At 45.0% G+C, this 23,839-nt stretch overlaps 1 protein-coding gene across 4 annotated transcripts in view; it reads right to left on the reverse strand.

The window, feature by feature from the left end:
* Window positions 1-7,198: 7,198 nt before the first annotated feature.
* JAZF1 (JAZF zinc finger 1) overlaps window positions 7,199-23,839 on the reverse strand; it is a 274,362-nt gene continuing 257,721 nt past the window's right edge. For all 4 annotated transcript variants that reach the window (XM_005296995.3, XM_065583405.1, XM_008170328.4 and 1 more), the window contains one exon: window positions 7,199-9,481. In XM_005296995.3, coding sequence (XP_005297052.1) covers window positions 9,305-9,481 — 177 coding nt within the window. In that variant the 3' untranslated portion in view covers window positions 7,199-9,304. The remainder of the gene's footprint in view (window positions 9,482-23,839) is intronic.

Consider the following 23,839-nt stretch of genomic DNA (forward strand, 5'->3'; position numbering starts at 1 on the left):
GTCTGTGATGTTCCCCCTATGTTTCTTTAACCAATTAAAGTAGTAAATTTATGTAATTTACTTTTAAAAAAAGTTTCTCTTAGCTGGAGTAAGAGATGACTTACTCTCATGAATACTTATTTGCTTCTCTTCCAGAAGAGAAGACCTGAACAATTGTGTTGTCTGCAGTTCCCTTTTTCATTTATGTGGCTAGTGTTTAATAAGAGGTTGGATTTTCCCAACTAAAGCTGGTGGTCATGGACAAATTACATCTGAGTATGCAGCCATTACATCATCAGTTCTCCATGTTTTCTTTTAAGTCTTGTAATTCTGTTGAGGAAATTAGAGAGGAAAACTAGTACTGTCGAGGGTTCTTAGAAAATTTGTACTAAAATCAGTGCTCAGTATTTTGTTACGCTATTATTGTGACTCTTATTTACTAGTATAAAAAATATATAAACAAACACATTTTAAAGATAAAATTATTAGTAAAGGCACAAGTCTTATTATGGCTGTGTGGGCCACCAAAATCTGAAAACAGCTTCAGAATCCAAGTTTGTCTTGAAGCAGATTCAGGACTGGTAGAACTTTCTTACCAAAATTAAGGTGTCTTCTCTGAGTAGTATCCCTAGAGATGCTTTGCTTCAGGTGCAGGTGCATCTCTTGAGATCCTGATAGGAGATTTTCAATTAGAAGTGTCCATTTGGGCTGTGCCCTATGCCTCCTCATGCCAGATACCGATTGCAAAAATAAGGGTCTCCGTTCCTTCTTAACTGCCTCGGCCTGAGGTGGAGTCCTAGTGTGTCCACCTTGGGTGGACTTGGCTTTTCTAATATTTCTATAGTGGTTAACAACTAACTATAAAAACAATCTTCATGTATTTGTAGTTAGATAAGCAGTGCGAGGATTGCTTTACTCCTCTTTCCCCTTCGGGAAACTTTTTTTCCTGGCAGGACATGCCTGGCTCATCAAGTTTTAAACATTTCCTCTCCTGCTGAGAGACTATAACCCTTAAGCAATGGTCACTCAAAGTGTGTCCATTGCTTGGGGGAGTCCCATGTCTCCCAGAAGTGCAACTTCTGCCTGGCCCTCATGTCCAGTGCAAGGAAAAACTGGGAGATTAAACTCAAACAGCTAATGATAGAACGCTCCCTTTGGCCAGCTTCTGAGTCAGGTCAGGAGACAATGCCCCTCCCCACAGTACATCTGTCACCAGGGAGATACCTTGGAAGACTTTGGAGGCTTCGGGGGAGGCTTCCAAAAAGAGGAGTGTGGATTCTAACCTTAGGGAGCCAGCTCCAAAGAAGTCCAGGTCCCTGGTGAGATCTGAAGTGTCAACCTCTTCAACGCCATATCATTGAGTCGAAGGATTCCTTTTCTGGTAACCACGGTGCCATAAAGTCACATAGCATGAAGGAGAGGGACGGCTCCAACAAGGCCTCAGCACCTTTCACCACAAGGAGGACAAGCAGACACTTGGGACTGGCACAGTTAAATTCAGGCCAGCCATCAGTAAGTACCCATGCATGTCGCACCCTCAGCATTGAGCAAACAGCACCAGATGCCATTGTCATCTACTTCAGTGACCGTGGTCTCTGCTAGCACGTCCGGACCAATTCCGTATTTGGTATCCTAGGAGTTCCAGATACATTTAAGGACTTCTTGATAACATACGAACTGGAGTTCCCTTTCCTCATGGGTACCGAGTCTCTCTCGGTACCAAGACCCTGATCTCCAGACTACTGTCCTTTGGTACCACAGGACTCTCCACTGTTTTCTGCAGGTGCTTCTCCTTTGGATGAGATGGAGGAGGATGAAGGAGACTTCCAGTCAGTCTCCTCTCTTTCTATTTCTGTACAGGGTTCTCAAGCATATCCCTTTAGGAACACATTCTCTGAAAGTCATAGGGAAGATCAGGTTCATTATCAAGGGTGATTGAACCAACTTTGCATGCTACCCCCACTTCTGTACATGCCCCCCAGACTAGGGACCATCTAATAAGGAGGACAGAGTAGTACAGCCCTCTCTTCCCCTACCCCTCACAGAAGGGGACATTTCAGGAACAAGAAGCTAGAGCAGAGGAGGCCACCCCTTAAACACGTATTTCATACTCCTCTCCAGATAAGGCGGTTATTCCTCCACCACCATCCATGACTGATGGTTGTTGGTGATTTCAAGACCTCATAAAGATAGCTGACACTCTTAATTCTTTTTTGAAGAGGACAAGGATTCACAGCACAAGGTGGTGTATGTCAGCAACAACCTCTAGGATGGTGTTTCAATGAGATGCTCCTAGATCCGGCTAAGATGGTGTGGCAGACACCTGCGACTATTCTGCTCACATGTAAATGGGCAGATCAGAAAGTAAGGGGATCATAATACTACTTTTCTCCCACACTCCATCTCACTCCCTGGTGGTGGATGCGGTAAATGAGGGGTAGGATAGCACTTCTGTAAGTCTACCCCATATGACAAGGATCAGAAAAGGCAAAAGGCCTATTTGTGAGCAACCCTGCAATTGAGATCACAAATGATAAGGTGATCATGGCCAAATTTAAGCTTATAGATAACAGATTCATGGCTTTTATTGAACATCTGCCACAAGAATATAGGGAGCAGTTCCAGTCTAACATCTCAGTTCATCTGGCCAATTGGTGGCCAGAACTGCTCTTGAAGCATCCTTAGATGCTATGGACACTGCTGCCAGGAGCATGTCCATGGTGGTAGTTATGCACAGGCCATCATGGGTCCATCTCTCTGGGTGCTGAAAGAAGCATAGAAGAACACTGTGGAGGACCTAGCTTTTGACCGTTTTAAACTGTCCTCAGAAACCATGGTTGAATCCTTGCACACGCTAAATGATACCAGAGCTACTTTATGATCTATGGGCATATATACAAATAGCAAAAGATTCAGTAGGTCACAGATTGCACAGAGATCATGTCCTGCTCAGTTTTCTAGGTTCCATAGTTCTACTGATCCCTTAGAAAAAGACAAAATTTCAGAGAAAGAGGGTCACCCACCTGCCCTGCATGATTACCGACTTTGAAGCAACAGGCTTGATGGGTTGCTCGAGGATTCGAATCCTCTCAAACCTTTTAATTTACAAACTGTGCCCATTAGCCCACTTCTCCCTTGGGAGACGGATCACTACAGACAAGTGGATCATACCATCCATTTTACATCACTCCCTCCCTGCCCCTCTCAAGCTTTTATTGAGACAAGAAGTGAACTCTCCTTTGATTAGGAGCAATAGAGCAGGTTTTTCCTCCTCGCAAGGGATTTTAGTAAAAGTATTTCCTTGTGCCAAAGAAGGCCAGAGGGTGGAGACCGATCTCAGATCTAAGGCTTCTAAACAAGTTTGTAAAGTCTCAAAAGTTCGGGGTGGTGGCTCTGGCAGCTATAATTCCTTTTCTAGAGGAGGAGGTTTGATTTTTTTCAGTCCTCAGCCTGCATGATGCATAATTCCATATAACAATATACCCATCACATGGGAAATAATTATGCTTCACTAGAGGGCAGGATAATTTCCAATATTGAGTGTTACCCTTCGGCCTTTTCATGGTCCCAAGGATGTTCTCAAGAGTCCTGGCTTTTTACCTCCAACTAGAAGCGATCCTAGTTTTCCCATATCTCAACAACTGGCTACTCAAGGGCCATTCCTACAAAGCAGTGCTATCTTCCAACCAGATGGTCCTTGGTCTGTTCCAAGAGTTCGGATCTGCAACTGAACATGGAAAAAAAAAAAAAAAAAAAAAAAAGTCCACATTAACCCCTATATTGAAGATACAGTTTGCAGAGGCATATTTGCACTCATGGAGAGCCTGAGCCTACTCTCCCTTAGATAGATTTTATCCTTATTGGGTCTGGTATGGGCAATTCAGGGGCAACCTCCAACCACAATAAGGAATAGTCTTCAGCTCCTGGGAAACATGGCAGCTTGCATCTTTGTGACCAATCCCACAAGGCCATGTCTCAGAACGACCTATTCTCCAGTCAGACACACCTTGGACAGACAGGTGATGGTGAGTCTACAAGTGAGGAACTCCTTAGATGGTGGAAGAATCAACTCCATATCTGTGCACGTGTTCCCTTCTGTCACCCAGTCCCTTCAGCGACTTTAACAATAGATGCATCATAGTTGAGTTGGCAAGCCAACTTCAATATCCTCACAACTCAGATTTTCTGAGTTGTTCACCTGCACACTCTCCACATCAATCTGTTGGAGTTCTGGTGTGTCATTTTCTATCGCTCAAAAGGGGCAAATCAATCAGGGTCATGATGGACAAGTATCTTGTCTGTTCTGTATTAAGCACGGAGGCATAAGACCCCCTTTCTGTGTGCCGAAGCCATGAAAATATGGAAATTGTGCATAGCTCATAAGAGCCAGATTTAAGCAGTCTACCTCCTAGGTATTCAGAACACCACAGCTGATATCCTCAGCAGATGCTTTTCACAGAATTACAAATGGGAGTTAGATAACAGATAGCAGATAACGGTTTAAATCTGACACACTAAAATGGGAAGAAAACAAAAATCTTTATCAGAATGTTTCAGAACACAAGTATTCAAAAATAGCAGAAAGGCATGTAGTTGAGTGTATACATTGCAAATGGTGTGGCCCAATTATTAAATATAACTATTTATAGGCTAATAGTTCCACATCTACAACAATAAATTCTTTATTCAAATGAAAAGTTTTATTTGGGAATTAGAGATCTATTATTTTCTTAAACTCAGAAGTGGCATTGTGTTTTAGTTCTGCAGCAAACCACATCCATCAAAGCATTAATCTACTGAATACTTTCCCCCGTCCTTCAGTCCTCCAAAATAAACTGATAAATTCCTGGGGAAAATTAAATAAAATAAAAACCAAAACTGAAGGGTCCTATCTGTAGCATATTCCTAAGATAGGGACTGCCAGAGGTGGATCTCTTTGTCACCCTTAAGAACAGGAAGTGTCCCCTTTTCTGGGCCACCATTCCTTGGGAGGTGTTTTTATTCTATCTTGGAATAAGGGTCTGTTCTATGTGTTTCCATCAATGTCGCTGATACTAAGAGTGATGAACAAGACTAAATAGGACAGAGCTAGAGTTATTTGTGTAGTGCTGACCTGGCTGAGACAAGATTGGTACCCTTACCTGCTTCACCTGGATGTTCAACTGTCATTCAAATTCCTGAACATTCCTCATCTCTTATCAGAGAATGTGGGTCATGTGCTTCACCCCAACCTAGTGGTTCTCTGCCTCAGGGCATGGCTCCTGGTTGGTTCATTGGTTTAGAATCCTCCTGCTCTACAGAAGTACAACAGGGGTTACTGAATAGTAGAAAGATCAACCAGCACTACTTACTTGCAGAAATTAAAGATTCTTCCATTGGTATGGTCGTCGATGCCATCCTTTCAGTCATCCTGGATTATCTGTTGGAGCTAAAGAAAGTGGGGTTATCAGTTCCATTAAGGTCCGTTTAGCTACAAATCAGCCTTTCATCCTCCAGTAGGATTCTCCATATTTGCTCATCTGGTGTTGTCTAGGTTTATTAAGGGTTTGGGGCATCTCTACCCATAGATTAGAAATCTTATCTTGACCTGGAATCTCAACCTGGTACTCAGTTACCTTATGAGACCTCTGCTTGAACCAATGGCAGCCTGTTCTTTGTTACATTTATCTATGAAGATGGCCCTTTTAGTAACCATCACATTGATCCATAGGGTTGTGGAGATTGGAGCCTTGATGGCAGATTCCTCCTTTATGGTGTTCTTTAAGGATCAGTCTCTTTACGTCCACATCCAAAACTCGTACCTAAGGTTCTATCAGCGTTCTACCTTAATCATTCCATTCAATCTACCAATGTTTTTCCTGAAGCTAGAGAGTTCTCTATAGGAATCCTGTTTACAGATCCTGGATGTTAGAAGGGCATTGGCTGTCTATTTAACTAGGACCCAAGGAATTTAAGAAATGGCCTAGGCTCTTCATTTCTTTTGCAGATAGATCTATGGGGTCTTCGATCTCTGCTCAGAGACTATTGAGATATTCAATAGCCATGTATTATCACTTGTTATAATACTGCAGGTGATCATCTCCACCCACCAACAGGTGATAGCACATTCACCCAGATCACAGGCAACAGCTACGGCATTACTGAAGAATGTACCAATATTTGAAATATGTAGGACCTCTGTATGGGCTTCAGTATGTATGTTTTCAAAACATTACACCCTGATCTGTGCTGTCAGATCTGATGTGGCACTTGGTTTTGCAGTATTATCTTCAGTTCTGGACTCTATTACAAAGCTCTCTCCTCCATCTAGGGATATTAAGTAGAAGTCACCTGAAGTGGAGCACCCACACGGATGCTTCTCAAAGAAGAGGAACTTACTCGCGCTGTGCAATAACTGCAGTTCTTTGAGATGTGTCCCCCTTACGGGTGCGTCACTATGCACCCTCCTCCATCTCTGCTTTAGATAGTTCCTTAGGGGACATTTGTGTGAAGAAGGAACTAAGGAACAAGCTGAAGCAGAGATGGAGGAGGGTGCATAGTGGAGCACCCATAGGGGGACACACCTCAAAGAACTACAGTTACTGTACAAAGCGAGCAATCTTTTTTTCCCCTCCAACTGATATGTATAGCAGGGAGATTTGTACTTGTTTACATTTATAAAGTACCTACCTAGTGCTCTGACTGGTTCACAAAAAGGACCACAGATAGGTATCAAACCCCCACAGCATGTTCCTATTTAACTTCCCAAATCCTCAGACAATTATCCATCTCAAAATCATGCCTCCATCCCTGAAGACCACCTAAGCTGGGCTGCTTTGGCCCAATGGGGAATATGAATATGCACACTTTACCTGGCCAGTCTTGAATCTCTGAATGAAGACGTCATTATCGAACAGCCTCCGAAGAATTCACTTTTTCTTTAAAAATGTTGGAGAGTGTTTTGTGGGGGGAAACAACTGGAAAGAAGCTCGTGGCTACAGCTAAAAAACTGGCACATCTTGAAAATCTTGATGTAGCTTTTTTAAAGGATAGTTTGTAGCATTCCACAGAATTTGACAACTAAACAGGTTGCCCGAATGTTTTAGTGTATTTGGTTTTAATTATTACATTGAGAAACTGCCAAAAAAGGAAATGAATAATGCATAAAAATACTATCAGTCTGTGCAGATCAAACTGATTACCCTTAAAGATAATGAGAAGTAATAATAAAGCATTCATATTTGTTTTGGGTCAGAGGCAGTTTATTTTAAATGTGATTTGATTTACATTTATAAGCAGCTTTCTTGACAGGAATTTTGATTCATTAAGTTGCCTTCAGTTCTAAAACAAACCTCTGTCACTTTCAAACTTAATGTACTTTGTCCCCAACAAAACATATGAAAATATAATTTAAAGCACACTTTTCACAGACACAGTACAATACATTCACTATACACAGTATAACAAAATAGTCCCATCTTTACCTGTTTAATAATACTGTCACAATGAATAGGTAAATAGAAACTGGAATTTCATTTTCATAGTTGAAAGGAATTTACATGCAATGACTTTTTATGACTGTTTAGCTGTTAAATTAACTTAACCAGCCTATAGTTTCTTGCACTAGAGCAGAGCCAAATGATACTTGCTGTCCCAATCTGCTGCCAAAACAGTTCAGAAGGTAGGAAGTAGCCAAATGAGATATTTTATACATCAACAAGTTGATTCTCATGTCTGGATCATTTAAACTGAACAGACAACACTCCATTGCCTCAAATCCTGAAGAGAAGATAATTTGTTTAAATGGGGGTTTTGTAAATGCTTCTTTAAAACCTCATTATGAGGGAGTCAATAGTTGGTTAACAGAAAATTGTCATCCTTTCGAAGTTCATTTTAAATGTTTTAGAAAAATGGAGAGGTCTGTTTCCCATTTGTCTGAACTTTCATGCAAAATACAGGGAGAGAGGAAAGTTACTACATTTCAAAACACTTAATTTGTTTTCATGGGAAATAGGTCTGAATTTTTATAGGTTTTTTTTAATCTAAGCTTCAAAGAATAGCACTTGTGAGAGAAGAATGCTCAAGGCATGATGGTACTGTAAGCAATATATGTTCATGTATGGTCCAGACAAGTTATTTTATGATGGCTCTTGTTTCAAGTCAATCTTTGACACTGGCTGCAAGAAGCACTTCATCTTCAGTAAGGCTCATGTCATATTTCAGCAAAGTGATTTGTAAAGCTAAACAGACATTTCCAATTGGAATGCAGTGATGTACAATAAGAGGCAAAAAATATACAAAGAAAATTTCAAAATATAATGAACGTGAAGGAGGGTCACTAGAAATTTCCGTAACACAAATAACATACCTCCTTAAACCAAACTTAGAATTTTTATTTGCAACCACAGGCATAAGTTAGTACTGTAGTTGCAAGAATTGGCAACGCATAAAACATTAAATCTGTTGGCAACAGAGAACTACAAAGTGCTTTAAAACTTCATCTGAGATGAAGATAGAATTGTTTCTCTCTCACACACAAATTTGCACTTAAGTATTTCGAAGTGTCTTTCTAACAGTAGATTTCAGGAGAAAATATTTAGTTGGCCTGGGATCTTGGTCCTCAAAAGCTTGATGGGCATGAACTTAATACATCATCTTGTATAAAAACAAAGTAATAATTCTAACACTAAAGGTGATTGTTTACTAGTTCAAATGGCAAGATTTTCAGCATTTCAAAAGGGAAAAAAGAATTTGCAAGATAATATAAAATACAGCAAGCACACCTTTTTATGTATGTTATTTAAGTATGAAAATATTTTTAGCATATTATGTTAAACATTCTTTCTTATTTATATTTCCAATACCTAAAGACTTGCTACACCACTGATAAACTCCATTATGTAAGGCATGTTAACCAGTTTGACAATGGTGGTATTGTTTTGGTTTTACACACACATGAACGGATGTGTTGAAAATCTTCAACCACATTACAATCTTGAAATGATGTCAGTGCCAAGCGTTCCTCTTCACGCCCCTATTTAACACTGCAGTACAACTAAATATGCAACACCCCCTAATTTTTGTTTTGGGGAAAGTGTTCTGAAGAACCTATAGCTTTTTTTTAGCACCTTATATCAAAGTAATGAAAATGGGTATGATGATTACAAGTGCAAATGTACAAAATCATTAACTCTACAAAGATACATCATTCCAAAATTACAGAAAAATTTAAAGCATGCATTTCATTTTTTTCAAGGGTTGCTGAATGCTTCCCCTGAAAAAGGTGGCTGGTTTCAAAATCAGCAACTGCTGGTGAGGATTTCTTGGCACATTTGTGACCAGCATGTTATTGCTGCATCTTCCTGATAATCTCAGCAGACACTGGGGGATGGAAATTGATTGTGTGGTGCCGCAAGCCCTGAGCTGTCTTGTAACTCTTTCCACAACGACATTTGAATGGTTTGCGTACACGGATCTGTGTTCTGTGGCCATTCTTGGCATGGTACTTTATACCGTTCACATTCTGTGGGTGAAAGAGTGAAATATTGGTTGTCATATATCGTCTAACATAATGGCTTGGCTTCCTGATATAAAAACCGGAACTGACTATTAAACTTTTTGGGACAAAATTGCAAAATTATTAGTAACTGTCTCTAGGTGTTTGCTACAGTACAAATATGCCCTCCCTTCTAATGCATTCAAGACATGACTAAGGGCTCGGGCCCTAGGAAGGCATCATCTGCAAACTAGGGCATACAGTTTTAATGGGTCAAACTTACCTTGTAACCTATCACTAAATGGTTAACCTTTTTAAAATTATATGTGGTATGACAAAAAAGAGGAGGTTACTTACCTCTAACTGGAGGTTCTTTGGAATGTGTGGTCCCTATTTGTATTCCAAACATGAGTGCGCATGCATGCCATGCACTGGAAGTTTTCAGCAGCTGTGTCCACTGACCTGCACGCACTTCATATGTTGCCTCGTACTCCAGGCAAGGTTATAACAGGCCATGCAGGGCGATGCCCCCTTAGTCATTCTCTTACTGCTGAATCGGGCTGTCTGTCTGCAATGGAGGGGACAGTGGGCGGGTACTGGAATACAAATAGGGACCACACAACTTGAAGAACCTCCAGTTACAGGTAAGTAACCTCCTCTTCAAGTGATGGTATATTCATTCCAAACACGGGTGAGTACCAAGCAGCATCAGCTCGAAGATGGGTGAGAGGTATAGCCATCCGCAGGATGGCATGGTCCACAGTCACATCTTCGGCTGCCCCTCTGTCGATGCCGTAGTGCAGGGATTCTCAAACGGGGTTCATGACCCCTTAGGGAGGTCACAAGATTATTATGTGGGGGGTCATGAGCTGTTGGCTTCCATCCCCAAACCCCACTTTGCCTCCAGCATTTATAATAGTGTTAAATATAAAAGGGTTTTTAATTTATAAAGGAGGTTGCACTCAGAGGCTTGCTGTATGAAAGGGGTCACCAGTACAAAGTTTGAGAACCACTGCTGTAGTGGGTGGTGAAGGTGTGTACAGAGTGCCAAGTTGCCACTTGGCAGATGTCGTACCAGGAGACATCTGCCAGGAAGGTGGAGGTGGTTGCTTGGGCCCTTGTGGAGTGGGCTGTAATTCTACCAGTTGGTGTGACATTGGACTGTGCGTGTGGTATTGGACTCCATGATGCAAGCAGAGATCCACTTGGATATGCGTAGTGAGGAGAAGGCTTGGCCCCTGGACCTCTCCATAATGGCAACGAAGAGACATGGAGAGGAGTGGGCCCTGTCTAGGTAGAATGTGAGTGCGCAGCAGACATCTAAGGACTGCAGGTTCTTGTCTGTGGGAGTTGCGTGAGATTTAGGGTGGAAGTCCAGGAGATGGATGGATTGGTTGAGGTAGAACTCCGAGACTACTTTCAGGAGAAACTTAGGGTGAAGACGTAATGAGACCGTGTCCTTATGGAAGACCATATATCGGGGGGGGGGGGGGGGGGCGGTCAGCCATCATGGCCACCAGTTTGCTGACCCACCGAGTGGAGGTGATGGCTACAAGGAAGAAGACCTTCATGGATAAGCGTGAGACAGAGCATGTGACCAGGGACTTGAAGGGCGCTCTGGGGAGGGCAGAGAGCACAAGATTGAAGTTCCAAGGAGGGGCAGGTTTGAGGACCAGAGGGAAGCTGTTTGTCAGCTCTTTCAGAAATTGGGTGGTGGTAGGGTAAGTAAACACCACGTGGCCATCCACAAATGGGAGCAAGGCACTAAGAGCCACCAGGTGGACCAGACAGAGCTAAGGGAGAGGCCTGAGGTCTTAAGTTCTAAGAGGTAGTCTAGGATGATGGGGAAAGAGATGTACTTGAGAGAAACGGTGGTGTTGTGCCCAGGAGGTGAAACGCTTCCATTTCATTGTGTAGCACACTAGAGTGGAAGATCATCTGCTGTGCATAAGTATGGGTGGAGCAGGCATTGTCTACATGCAATCCCCATTCAAAAACCAGGCCATCATTCGAAGCAGGTCTGGGCTGGGATGATGGACTCTGCCCAGGTCCTGGGTGAGGAGGTCTGGCAGATCGGGGAGACCGATTGGGGGTGGGAGAGAGTCTGAGTAACCAGAACTGGAAACCAGAACTATCTGGGCCAGAATAAGACTACCAGGAGGAGCGGTGGTTGCAGGCCAACTACAATGCCTGGGGTACATCAAGGCATGCTTAGATTCGATGGCAGCTTGGGCCTTCCTCCTGGTGGACCATTTTGCTGCCCTGACAGCCCAAGTAATGCCCATACCTCACACACCACAGTGTGCCGCTTTCTTTGTCTCCTCAGCCATATGGTGGCCTGCACCCCATCTGATGCCACATACCCACATTCACTGTCTACAACTCTGGCCCCCTTCAGTCTGCAGGCCCCACATCAACCATCTGGACACTGACCCATGGTCGGTCTGCACCTCCCTCTCGTGGTGGACCGATGCTGCAAGGCACCCCACTTGCCACCTCCGGCCCCATGACCACCCTTACCACGGATGCCTCCCTGGCTGGTTGGGGAGTCCACCTAGATGGCTGTGCCGCACAAGGGGCTTGAACTTATTGCAAGGCACACATCACATCAATATCCTAGAGCTGTAGGCAGTCCGCTTAACCACCACACATTCCTGCCTCTTATCCACAACCAACATATTCAGCTCCTCTCCAACAACACCACTGCAGGGGCATACGGCGAGGAGTGAGTGGACAGCGAGGATTTGTGATGTCGTTTTGGCAAGGGTTGTCGCCACCAAGAGCCAGTCGTCCAAGTAAGGAAACACACACAGAATATCCCAGGCATTGTAGTTGGGCTGCGACCACCGCTGTGAAGACTCATGGGGCCCTGGCAATATCAAAGGGGAGAACTCTGAAGTGGTTGTCACCCACATGGAAGCAAAGGAACTTGTGGTGGACTTGATGGATATCACTATGCAAGTATGCGTTCTTCATGTTGAGGGCTGCGAACCATACCCCCTGGGGAAAGAAGGTGATGATTGATGCGAATGTCACTATATGGAACATGGCCTTTCTGATGAAGTTGTTAAGTAAGCAGAGATCGAGGATAAAGCAGAGACCTCCTCCCTTTTTTGGGATGAGAAAAGTATAGGGAGTAGAAACCCTTACCGATGAAGAGGGAAGGCACGGGTTCAATTGCACCTTTCGTTAGGAGGGTGTTTGCCTCACACTGTAGGAGGTTGTGATGAGAGAGACTTCCAGGAGGCACTGGGCGGGAAGAGGGGAAGGTAAGAAACTCGATAGAATAGCCATATCTCACAACCTCCAATATCCAATGATCCATGGTGAGCTTGCCCCAGTGGTGGGCAAATAGGGCAAGATGGGCCCCAAAGGCAGTAAGGGGGGCTGGAGGCGGTGACGATGGGGGCTTGCCAAAACTGGGCCTTAGATTGGTCCCATGGTATGGCAGAGTAGGTGACAGAGGCTGATGGTAGTGGATGCTGTGATCTGGGGTGCCATTGGGTGGGGTCCTGATACAGGGTGTACATGGGCTGGTACGGTGCATAGGGGCATGGTTGGTAGGGTGACTTCTGTTGCTTCTGTAAATTCCTGGAGACGGGAGAATCATTTGTGAGTCCTTTACGGAGTGTAGGGACTCATCTGTCTTTGCCAAGAACAACTTGTCCTCGTCAAAGGTGAGGTACTGGATGGTGGTGTGGATCTCCCTCGGGAAGCCGGAGGACTGCAGTCAGGCCTCCTGTTGCATCACTATGCCTGTGGCAGGGAGCAGGAGGATGTGTCTGCTGCATCCATCACTGCTTAGAGGGTAACCTTGGCCGACAAGTGACCTTCCTCCACCAGGGCTTGGAAACACTGTTGCTTGTCCTGCAGGAGATGCTCCAAGAACGCTAATAGCTTGGCATAGTTTTAAAATCATACTTTGCTAGCAGAGCCTGGTAGTTTGATATGCAGAATTGCAGGGCTGCAGAGGAGTAAACTATGCATCCCAGGAGCTCTAGGTGCGTTGCTACCCTATCTGGAGGGGTGGAGGTGTGTGAGTGCTGCCTTGCCTGTTCCATCGCTGCGTGTGCCACCAGCAAAGTGGGGAGGAGTCAGGGGAAAGAAATCAGTCCCTTTGGATGGCTGTGGGGGCGCAGGACACTAGTGTGTGCCAGACCGCCCATGCAGTTTGAAGGATGGGCTTTGTTTATGGGAAATGCAATGCAGGACTGTCCCCTAGGCTGGAGAATGTCTAGGAGCTGATGGTGTTGGTCCTGGACTTCTTCCCATGGGATGCCCAAATTCAGGGCCATCCTCTGCAGCAGCTCCTGGTATTAGTGGTGGTCATCAGGAGGAGAGAGGGTCAGGGGAATCAGTGCTCTGTCCAGACAGGAGGCTGTTGTCGGGATCGGCTCCCTTGCTGTCTCTGCCTCCAGGTCCGAGCTGGATGGTTCTGGCGAAGGGGCCCAGATGGAAGGGTGCAAGGCATGAGAAGATGGATATGGGTGGTGGTAAGCGTCCCATGTTGGCCAGTGTGCTCAGGGGGTCTAGTCCTAGGGATACTGCAGGCCCCAAGTGTACACATACCAATGCGGCGGGGTCGGAGCATATCCTGCCTGGTGCGGTGGCCATGCCCGAGAGTCCGAGCAACGCCTGGGGATCGAGGAGAATGATGGTTCCTTCGTTGAAAAGGCCTTGGAGTCCAGAGAGATCTCCAATGGCGGCAGCTGTCAATGAAGGTGGTCCCGCAACCATGGGATGTGGTCTCCAGCCCAGGAAGAGAAGTGCATCCGTTGGTGGTCGTGGTGGGGGGGGCTGCGAAGCCAAAGGCAGTGACAAGGGGGGGATATGGCAGGTGAAGTGCACTGTGGGGAGCAAGTGTTTGGCTCATCCAGCTGTCCATGGCACGTCTCGCTGACTGGTGAAGCAGGGGTGTGTATGTGGTGCAGAGCATGAGAACTCATGTTGCGGTGGAGATGCACAGCGTGGAGGGCTGTCTTGTGGTATGGTTAGTGTGGCAGCCAACGCTACCTATGTTGCCTCCTTTTTAGCTTTACCCTCTGCATGGGGAGGCTTAGGAGGTGGCAGGTGCAGTCCACATGCAACGTCTTGCCCGATCTGGCAAAGCTTGTAACAGAGACTTGCTGCGATGGCTGAGAGCACTTGCAACTCTCCTGCTTGACCTTGTCAGATCTGGGAGGTGGGTAGGATGCTCACCACTGGTGAAGGGTGGTGCACTGCTGGTTCTGCCAGTCCAGGATTGGACTCCACAAGGGGCCGGAGAGCTTTTTCCATAAGGAACTTCCTGAATCGCAGGAGACGAGCCTCATGGGTCTGCAGGGGAAAGGACTTACAGATGTCGCAATGTGTGGCAATGAGCTTCTCCTAGCTAGTATAAGCAACGGCAGTGCTCATTTCTCATGGAAAACGAATTGAGGGCATGAGGCACAGTTCTTAAATCCCAGAATGCAGAGCATAGTCCCCCGACAAAGTTGGGGCAGCCCCCGAGCGGGGCAAGTAACCTACACTAACTAACTATAGACTATACACAACTAAGAAGAAAAAACAAACTAGCTAACTAAATACAACGGACAGTTCTCGTAGAGATTATGAGCAAGCGGAAGAGAAGATTCTGACTCCAACCACACAGCACTATGAGGAAACTGAGGAGGCGTCGCCCCGCATGGCCTCAAAACCTTGCCTGGAGCACGAGGCAACATACAACGTGTGTACAGGTCAACAGACTGCTGCTGAAAACTTCCGGCGCATGGTGCACCTACGTTTGGAATACATATAGGGTCCCTCACTTGAAGGAAAATAGATGTTCTTTATTTCCTGACACTTTGAATAGGGATTTTCCAATGGTCCATTCATGCTATTGGAAAAACACCAGTAAGTTAACTTAGGGCTTGTCTTACCAACAGTTCACGGCAAGCTGGGGTGTAAATCTGCCTTACGCTAGCTTGTAGCCTACCACCTGCCTGTGTGGACCCTGCTGCCATGCATGAAAAATTCTGTGGTGCACTTTATTCTCCTGTTTCAAAGCAGGGTGAGTCAAAACACAGGGAAACTTTTAGTGTGTAGCAGTAGGTTCCATGTGGACATTTAGTGCACAATGAGCTGGGGGGTAAGTCTATGTTGTGCTAGCCTTCCATGCGCTACGTAGCTTTAGACAAGCTCTAAGGAACATATTCAAGCAAAAAAGAGCGAGCACAGTAGTATTCAGCTACACTCCTTCAAAGGGCTCAAAGCAGCTATCACCATTTGCCCTATTTTTATTTTAAGATTTTTATTTTTTTTCATGAGGCAGCAAGAAAGCTTGATTGCCTTACATCAGTGGTTCTCAACCCATTGCCCAATCAGCACACAACTGCAGCCCACGTGACATCCTCAGGCCCATACAGGTTGTGTGTGTGTGTGTGTGCGCGTGCGGATTCGGCCCACATAACGCATAGAAAGCTGCATATGCTGCCCACTATGGTAAATAGAACCACTGCCATACATGTATTGTACCTAGAGAATTAAGTACACAGGAAACAGTCACCTTTAGGTTGGACTTTCACATGATTCCACAAATCTCCCCATTTCTCTAAGCCCCCAACCCTTAAAACACACTTGAAAAATAAATAACCATGTTTGTGGATATTTACCACTGAAACCACAGTTCTCTAGCTGTCTTAGAGAAGAACTACTATGCTTAGAATTGCTACCATCACAGTTCCTGCATAGTTTGCCTTTAAGGGAAGATGTCAACTTTGCCTGAGAAAATCCTTAAGTATCTTTTAGTTTCACTTGCAGGATCAGGAAGCTGGCAGCTTAAGAGCCTTGTACCAAGACTGGTTGAAAGCCTCTGTTGCTTTCCTAATGTGGTAATAATATCTTACATTCTTCTTGCAGATTCTGAGACCGGCCGTGGTGGTCTATCTAAGCTGTGACATTTTATATATCTGCCTTTAGTGGGTTGGATGATTAATTAAGGACTCATCTAATTGAGGCGTGCTCTCTCTCTTTCTCTCAAGGCTTGTTTACATGGCATAGGAAAGTTCATTAGAAGTGTGTGACTTGTAGAGTGCACTAAATGCCCCACGTGGACCCTGCTGCCACTAACTGAAAGATAGCTAGTTCGTATTAATGTAGAAGTAGGTGCCTTTTACATCACACCCGCAGAGTCTTCATGGGGCAGTCAGAGCACTCTATAAATCACACTCCTCTAATGCACTTTACTGAGCCATGTAGACAAGCCCCAAGTATATTATCTGCTTCCTCTTCTAGGGTCTGGGCCTTTGAATAAACTAGGAGAGTCTGAGATTGATTTTCATTATAGCAGCTGTGAACTGTCCAGTGGATGGTGTTTTTCTTGTTCTTCCAGAGGAAAGGTTTATGGACATTCAAAGAGCAATTACTATGACAAGGCCGCAGCCCTAGAACTCAACTCCTTTCTGAAGCTTGTAGATTTGATTGGCTGCACTTACTATTATGTTTACTAAACTAAGAGGATGAGAACTCTGTAGTAATATGCACTAATTACTACCCTGAACGTAAGGGCATAGTCAGCCAGGCTTAGATTCAGGAATTTTTACTATGCTGAACACTGCCTTCTAATAGTTATAAGGACAAAAAGGGTTTTGTTAAGATGGGAATATGAGCTATGCCTACTCAGAGCTCATGCTGTGTTGAAGTTCAGAAAATCAAGCCCTCTGATTACAACTTTCACTCTACAGCTGCTGCTGGACAATTCACTAACAAAGTTTCATTAAAGAGTTGTGGTTCCTTTGTACTCTTACAGAACATGAAAGTTGGTAGCCAAAAACTGAAACCTCAGAAGCAGGAAATAAAACAAAAACATCAGAAAACCAGGAAATGCACGTAAGGTAATACCTCCCACAGCACATGTCCTTCTAAAGTCTGATTCCAAACAATCAATGATGTATCTATTCTGAACTGGGATATGTTGTATTCTATGCTCCTGAGTAACAAATCTTTGTTTCCAATCCTATGCTGATCTTCCCTGACACAATTTCAAGCAATTCATATCAGTAGAAATACTACAAAACTTTCAACCTTTACTAGAGAATCAGTGATCAGTGGAGCCCGCATTAAGGAGAGAGAGAGAGAGAGAGAGAGGGAAAAAAAAGGTAAGTGGGCTGTAGAGGAGACTACATTACAATGCCCCATCTCACCTTACACTACATGGAAAGTTTCTCCTGACCTATTTCACACAGAACTGTGCCTCTTCAGCTATATATTTTTTTGTTTTGTTAAAGCAACTGTCTCCAACTCAGTATAAAATGAAGCCTATGAACTATTTGTGCTTGAAAATGTGATGGAGCTTGAGAACAAAGTATCGGGGATGAAATGCTAATCTTCAGCTATAGGGGGTGGGGGTGGGGTGGGGCGATGGAGGACTGACCCAACAACCTAAGTTTATCTTTAGAAACTTTTGAAAAGTTTGCCCAGAGTAATGTGCAAGAAGTTTTCCCTTTTTTATAACTTCAACTCAAGAGATAGTCATTTGACAATTATACTAGAAGTAAAATGTACAGTTAATGGTGGCATCTGTGCAGTAAAAGCTACAGAGCATAAATAGTTTGCATGGCAATAACATGATCATTTATGGCAAATGTTTCACTTCGGGTTTACTTGAAACTTTGTTATTGGATTCTTTAATGAGTTATTCTGAAACACCTCATGTGCAGAAATCAGATACACACACCTCGATGGATGAAAAAGACAGCACAGCCTTTTTCCAGGCAGAAGGTGCTAGGAAATTCCATCTTGGCTTGTGTTTTAAGATTAATTGGGTTAGAGAAGGGTTTGAAAAAATAGCAAAATGTTCAGGCTATGAGAAACCAACGCAACATGAAACTTGATCTACATCTCTCCATAAAAGCACTGAAAGAAAACTTTTGTTGGAACTTCAAGTCAACTCTTCCTAATTTTTTCCACTGCTCTAATATAAACACCTTGTTGTGTGTCTTGGGTTAAATTTTTTGAGGTATAGAGAACAACGCTGCCAGACCCATCTGTCACTTTTATTGCTCTAGATACTTAGATTAATGATGAGACACGCACAGTTGAGGAAAAAGGCTGCAGCATAGAAAGACATTCAGAAATCTTAAACCAGATGAAAGAACAATGAAACTAGGACCAGAACAGGAGGAGATACCAAAGAGTTCTAGTAATGGTATTGGTGCATTTGTGTGGCTACAGTGGCATTGGTTTGGCAGGACCATATGCCCTAGGATGCTACCACTAGCTAAGGCATTAAAGTTTGGGATCATGTACAGGAATAGTACAAATGTGCAAGGACACGAGACAGGGACATGAATGTAGTTGTTTTGGGGTTTCATTTTATTCTGTTTAGTGCTTGGACACTCACTTTAATTTTTGCACAGTCTGTGGTGTTTACCTTACACACAGTGAGGTTATTAATGCAGGAGTTGCTTGCTCCTGACCAGACAAACGTAGCTGCTTTTAGGTGCCATCTTTAGTTGAGGAGGGCAAGAAAACTGCCCCATGGACAAGCCTCTTTCTCCCAGGTACTGGGCTTGCTTCTGTTGCACAATCCTCATCCAGTCCAGCTCACTTCCTCTCACAAACTCCATAAGCCACAGGCCTGCTTCCTCCTCTCACTCTTCCATCTATCCCACCAGACTTGTTCTTTCTCCATGCCCCCTTTCACTCACTGCTTGTTATCTCATGCCTGCCCAGCCACTCCCATGCCCCTTTGCCCTTAAATCAACTCCCACTTATGTCTCTGTCTTGGATCCCCCAAGGCTCACCCTTAGGAGGCTTTGGGGAGGGGGATAGGGGAAGGAGAGAGGAGGCCCAGCAGCCATTCCCCCATCCTCTTCTGGGGAGGCTGGTATCTTTGCATTCTTTGAGGGTGCTGGAAGGGGTCACCATCCCTTCCAATCCATTTGGGCAGTTGCCAGCATTTTCAAGAGAAAGACCACTGGGCTTCCCAGCCTCAGGGAGCCCAGGCCCATCAGGCTCACTGAGCCCTTCCCATCCCCTTTTATAGGCAGGGCCCAAGGAAATAATGCTCCTTAGAGGGATGGGTTTCTTTGCAACAGGGGATCTCCACGAGCAGGGAAAGCCCAGTTGGTGAAGCACAGAGAAACTCTGCCCACTCAGGGGAAGGATTTCTTAGCTGGGAAAGATCCAAAACAAATGAATTACAGATCCTACCAGCAGAAGAGACATCCTGCCTATTACGGAGTGATCTGCCCTGCCCCAAACTCCCTGCTCATTCCACCTCTCCATAGGCTCTCGCTTCCCCAACTCTATGCTGCCTCTGTGAACTCCAATGCCACCCATTCAACACAGACCATATCCTCCCCCTTCCTGCTACCACAGCCTCCCCTGCACTCTTGATTGCCAAACATTTGCTGTTCTCCAGTTTCCCCCTACCCAACAACCCTCTAACTACATCCCTATCTGCAAAACTGTGCTGCACACTACACCATCTCCACTAAATACCCTACATAGCCCACCAGACACTGCTGCCCCCAGTCTTTCCAAGCCCCCATTCACAACCGGCAGTCCCCACTAGTCTTGTTTTCCCCATGCTTATAGCCATCACTACATGTTTTCTTGACTACTGATTTTGGCTGCCCTCTGCTTCCCTGTGCCCCTGCCCAATCATACCCTGAACTTTTACACATTCTAAAAAAACCAGGAAACCGCTGCCTTCAAAAAATGTAGCTGAAGTTGCTCAAGTGCATTTCCTAACAATACAGTCACCAAAAACCTTAGAAATCACCAGTTAAGGCAATGTTCACATTTAGACCAACCTCAACTCCTGAACTTTCCATTCAGCCATCACAGTAAAGCAGATGCACTCAGATCTGTAACCTCCACATCCAATTCCCTTTCTGGGATGATGTACGCTCTCTAAATATATGTGCACTGGAGAAACTCAATGATATGTTATTTGTACATGGAAAAACTATGAGCTTGGAGTTGAACTGTGCCTTGTGCAGAGGAACTAGATGTGTGCATTGTGGGTGGCTACATGTTGGAAGTGAAAGGGAATTTGTTGTGTCAATGAGTGTATCTGTTTGGTTGTAATATCTGAATGGTGAGATACGTGAATTGAGTTTGGTCTGGATGCATATGATGCCCTAACTCAGTGGCGGGCAAACTTTTTGGCCTGAGGGCCGCATTGGGTTTCGTAAATTGTATGGAGGGCCGGTTAGGGGAGGAGGTTGTGGCCTGGCCCCCACCTCCTATCTTCCCCCCAGGACTCCTGCCCCATCCAATCCCCCCGGGACCCCTGTCCCATCCACAGACCCCTGCTCCCTGACTGCCCCTGGGACTCCTGCCCCATCCAGCCACTCCTTTTCCTTGTCCCCTGACTGCCCCTGGGACCCCTGCCCCATCCACAGACCCCTGCTCCCTGACTGCCCCTGGGACTCCTGCCCCATCCAGCCACTCCTTTTCCTTGTCCCCTGACTGCCCCTGGAACCCCTGCCCCTGACTGCCCCCTGCAGCCCCATCCAACTCCCCCTCCTTCCTGACTGCCCCCTGGAACCCCTGCCCCCATTCAACCCCCTGTTTCCTCCCCCCCAACCAGCATCCACATCCCCGCCCCCTGACCACCACCCGGAACTCCCCATCCCTCAATCCAACCCTCCCTGCCCCGTTACCACACTGCCCGGAGCACCAGTGGCTGGTGGTGCTACAGCTGCGCCGCCTGGCTGGAGCTGGGTCATGCTACTGCTGCTGCCGCCACCACGCAGCACAAAGTGCTCTGTGCTGCGCGGTGGCGTGACTGGCTCCAGCCGGGCGGCGTGGCTGCCTGTCCTGCTGCTCTGGGTGGCGCGGCTGTAGCGCTGCCAACCACTGGTGCTCCAGGCAGCACGGTAAGGGGACAGGGAGCAGGGGGAGTTGGACAGAGGAGTTCAGGGTGGTGGCCAGGGGGTGGGGGTGTGGCTAGGGCTTGGGGCGGTCAAAGGGCGGGGAACAGGGGGGTTGAATGGGGGCAGGGGTCTGGGGGAGCAGTCAGGAAGGAGAGAGGGGGTTGAATGGGGTGGAAGAGGGTCCGGGGGCTGTCAGAGGACAGGAACAGGGGGGGTTGGATGGGGCAGGAGTTCCGGGGGGGGGAGGGGCGCCAAGGGGCGAGAAGCAGGAGGGGGCGGGGCCGGGCTGCGCCTGGCTGTTTGGGGAGGCACAGCCTCCCCTAACCAGCCTTCCATACAATTTTGGAAACCTGATGCGGCCCTCATGCCAAAAAGTTTGCCCACCCCTGCTCTAGAGCATCTAGAAGTCAATGAGTTACACAAAAGCTTATGTCTTTTACCAACAGAATTTTCTCTGATAAAAGATATTACCTCACCTACCTCTCACTAATGAGTTACTTAGATGCTTTTGAAAATCCTTCCAAATATAGACTTAGAACCTTTTAAGGAAGCTTAGGGTCATATTTTAGAAAAAATTGACAATTGTAATAGAAGAAAAATCTAAGGCAGATTATAGTAAATAGAAGTTAGAGTAACAATATTATTGTTAAGTATCAGTCCGTGTTAGTCTGAATCTGTAAAAAGCAACAGAGGATCCTGTGGCACCTTTAAGACTAACAGAAGTATTGGGAGCATAAGCTTTCGTGGGTAAGAACCTCACTTCTTCAGATGCAAGAAGTGAGGTTCTTACCCACGAAAGCTTATGCTCCCAATACTTCTATTAGTCTTAAAGGTGCCACAGGACCCTCTGTTAATATTATTGTTATAATTTATTGGTAGACAATTTTATATCTTTAAAAAAAATAAGACTGAAAAACAGCAATTAAATGTTTGTGACTCACTTCTACTGTGATGCCTACGGGAAACTGTCACCAGATAACAGCTAGGCAGATGGCCAATAGGGACTTCTGATATTTATCTGGCCCTTGTAAAAACAAGTTCTTATTACAGTTTCCATCATCCTCCCTCCCCCATTCCGTCAGAATATTTTTACACTCACTGCTGAATCCTGTCTTAATTACATTAATTACTCGTTGGTGCAGAGCCAGTCTTTTACTGTTGTACCATGCCAGGCAGAATGGAGCCCAGACCCTGACCGGGACCTCCAGGCACTCTCACAATACAAATAATGATAAATCATCATCATCATCATTATCATATAAAAACACATCATCTAAATGCTGGACAAAAGGAAGCGGTGTTCATTCATCCGCCCTCCCCCACCCAGAAGTAACTTCGACCTTTTCAGATGTCAGGTGATTCTGATAATTACTGTATGTGTGCATCAATATTCCTGTTTGTAGCCATGGTCCTGTTTTACAGCCATCAATGTTATTACCCAGCACCCAGCAGGAAGTTCCAGTGCATGATCCTTTGATATCAGGACTCCTACCTAAACTCAACAAATATTTCTTCTGAGTGGGGGTTAAACAGACGGAAGATCAAGAGGAAACATGACATACAGTTGACACAAAACAAAGGGAAGAGGAAACAAAGATAAACACAGAAAATAAATTAGACGAAGAGGAGAAATGAGGAAACAGAAGCAACTAACTGGAAGTGAGACAGCTAAAGGAAATGTCCTTACCCATCTGGGCTTAACAGGGATACGTATTTTCCCAAAACTATGGTACTTTTTATTTGCTGCTTTCTCGGTTTGTCAGCCTCTCTATGGGTCATTAATTTGTTCCCTGTCTGACTGTTCTACCATTAATGGTGCACAAGACATCCCGTAGACAGTCCTCATGCATTTGAGATGAAGGCAGCGAGATAGCAGAAGCAGGCAGGAACAGCTTGCTTATTTGGCAGTAAAAAGACAGAGGAGCTGGCAGTCAAACAGAGAACAGACAGGATATAGCAAATTACAGGGTGCTTCTTCTAGCTTTTTCCACTAAATAAATGTTTTCTGCAATGCACAGATGCCCTCTTGGGAAAGTAACTCCTAACAACTGCCATGGCTTGTTTGCTTCCTGAGCTAAGCATTTACCTTTTATTCTACACTCTTCCCCTTACATACCTTCTGCCATAAAGAAAATGTGATAATCTTGCATAATGTGACCACATCTACTCATTGACACTTCCAAATAGCCCCAAAATATATTTTCCCCCCATCACCCCAAGAGGTTATGCTGAGATTTTCCTGAAAAGTAGAACAATTATTATGTAATGCACAATTCAAACTAATCTCCACATAGAGGACTAACACATTGCTATAGAAAGCGTACACACTTTTGCACAGTATTTCCACTTGTGACTGATCTCCACGTACATGCACATACATTTTGTGACAAGTATTACTGAGTTAAAGGGGCTGTAAGTGATTCAGAATAGCTGCAGAATCAATAAAAGGCACACATTTTCAACTACTGCACATTTTTATGCACAGTATATTTGCTATTGTCAGGATTTATAGACCTTCAAATGTTACTAGTCTTCCTGC

This window comes from Chrysemys picta, chromosome 2, assembly GCF_011386835.1.
Source record: "Chrysemys picta bellii isolate R12L10 chromosome 2, ASM1138683v2, whole genome shotgun sequence".
NCBI classification, from domain to species: domain Eukaryota; kingdom Metazoa; phylum Chordata; order Testudines; family Emydidae; genus Chrysemys; species Chrysemys picta.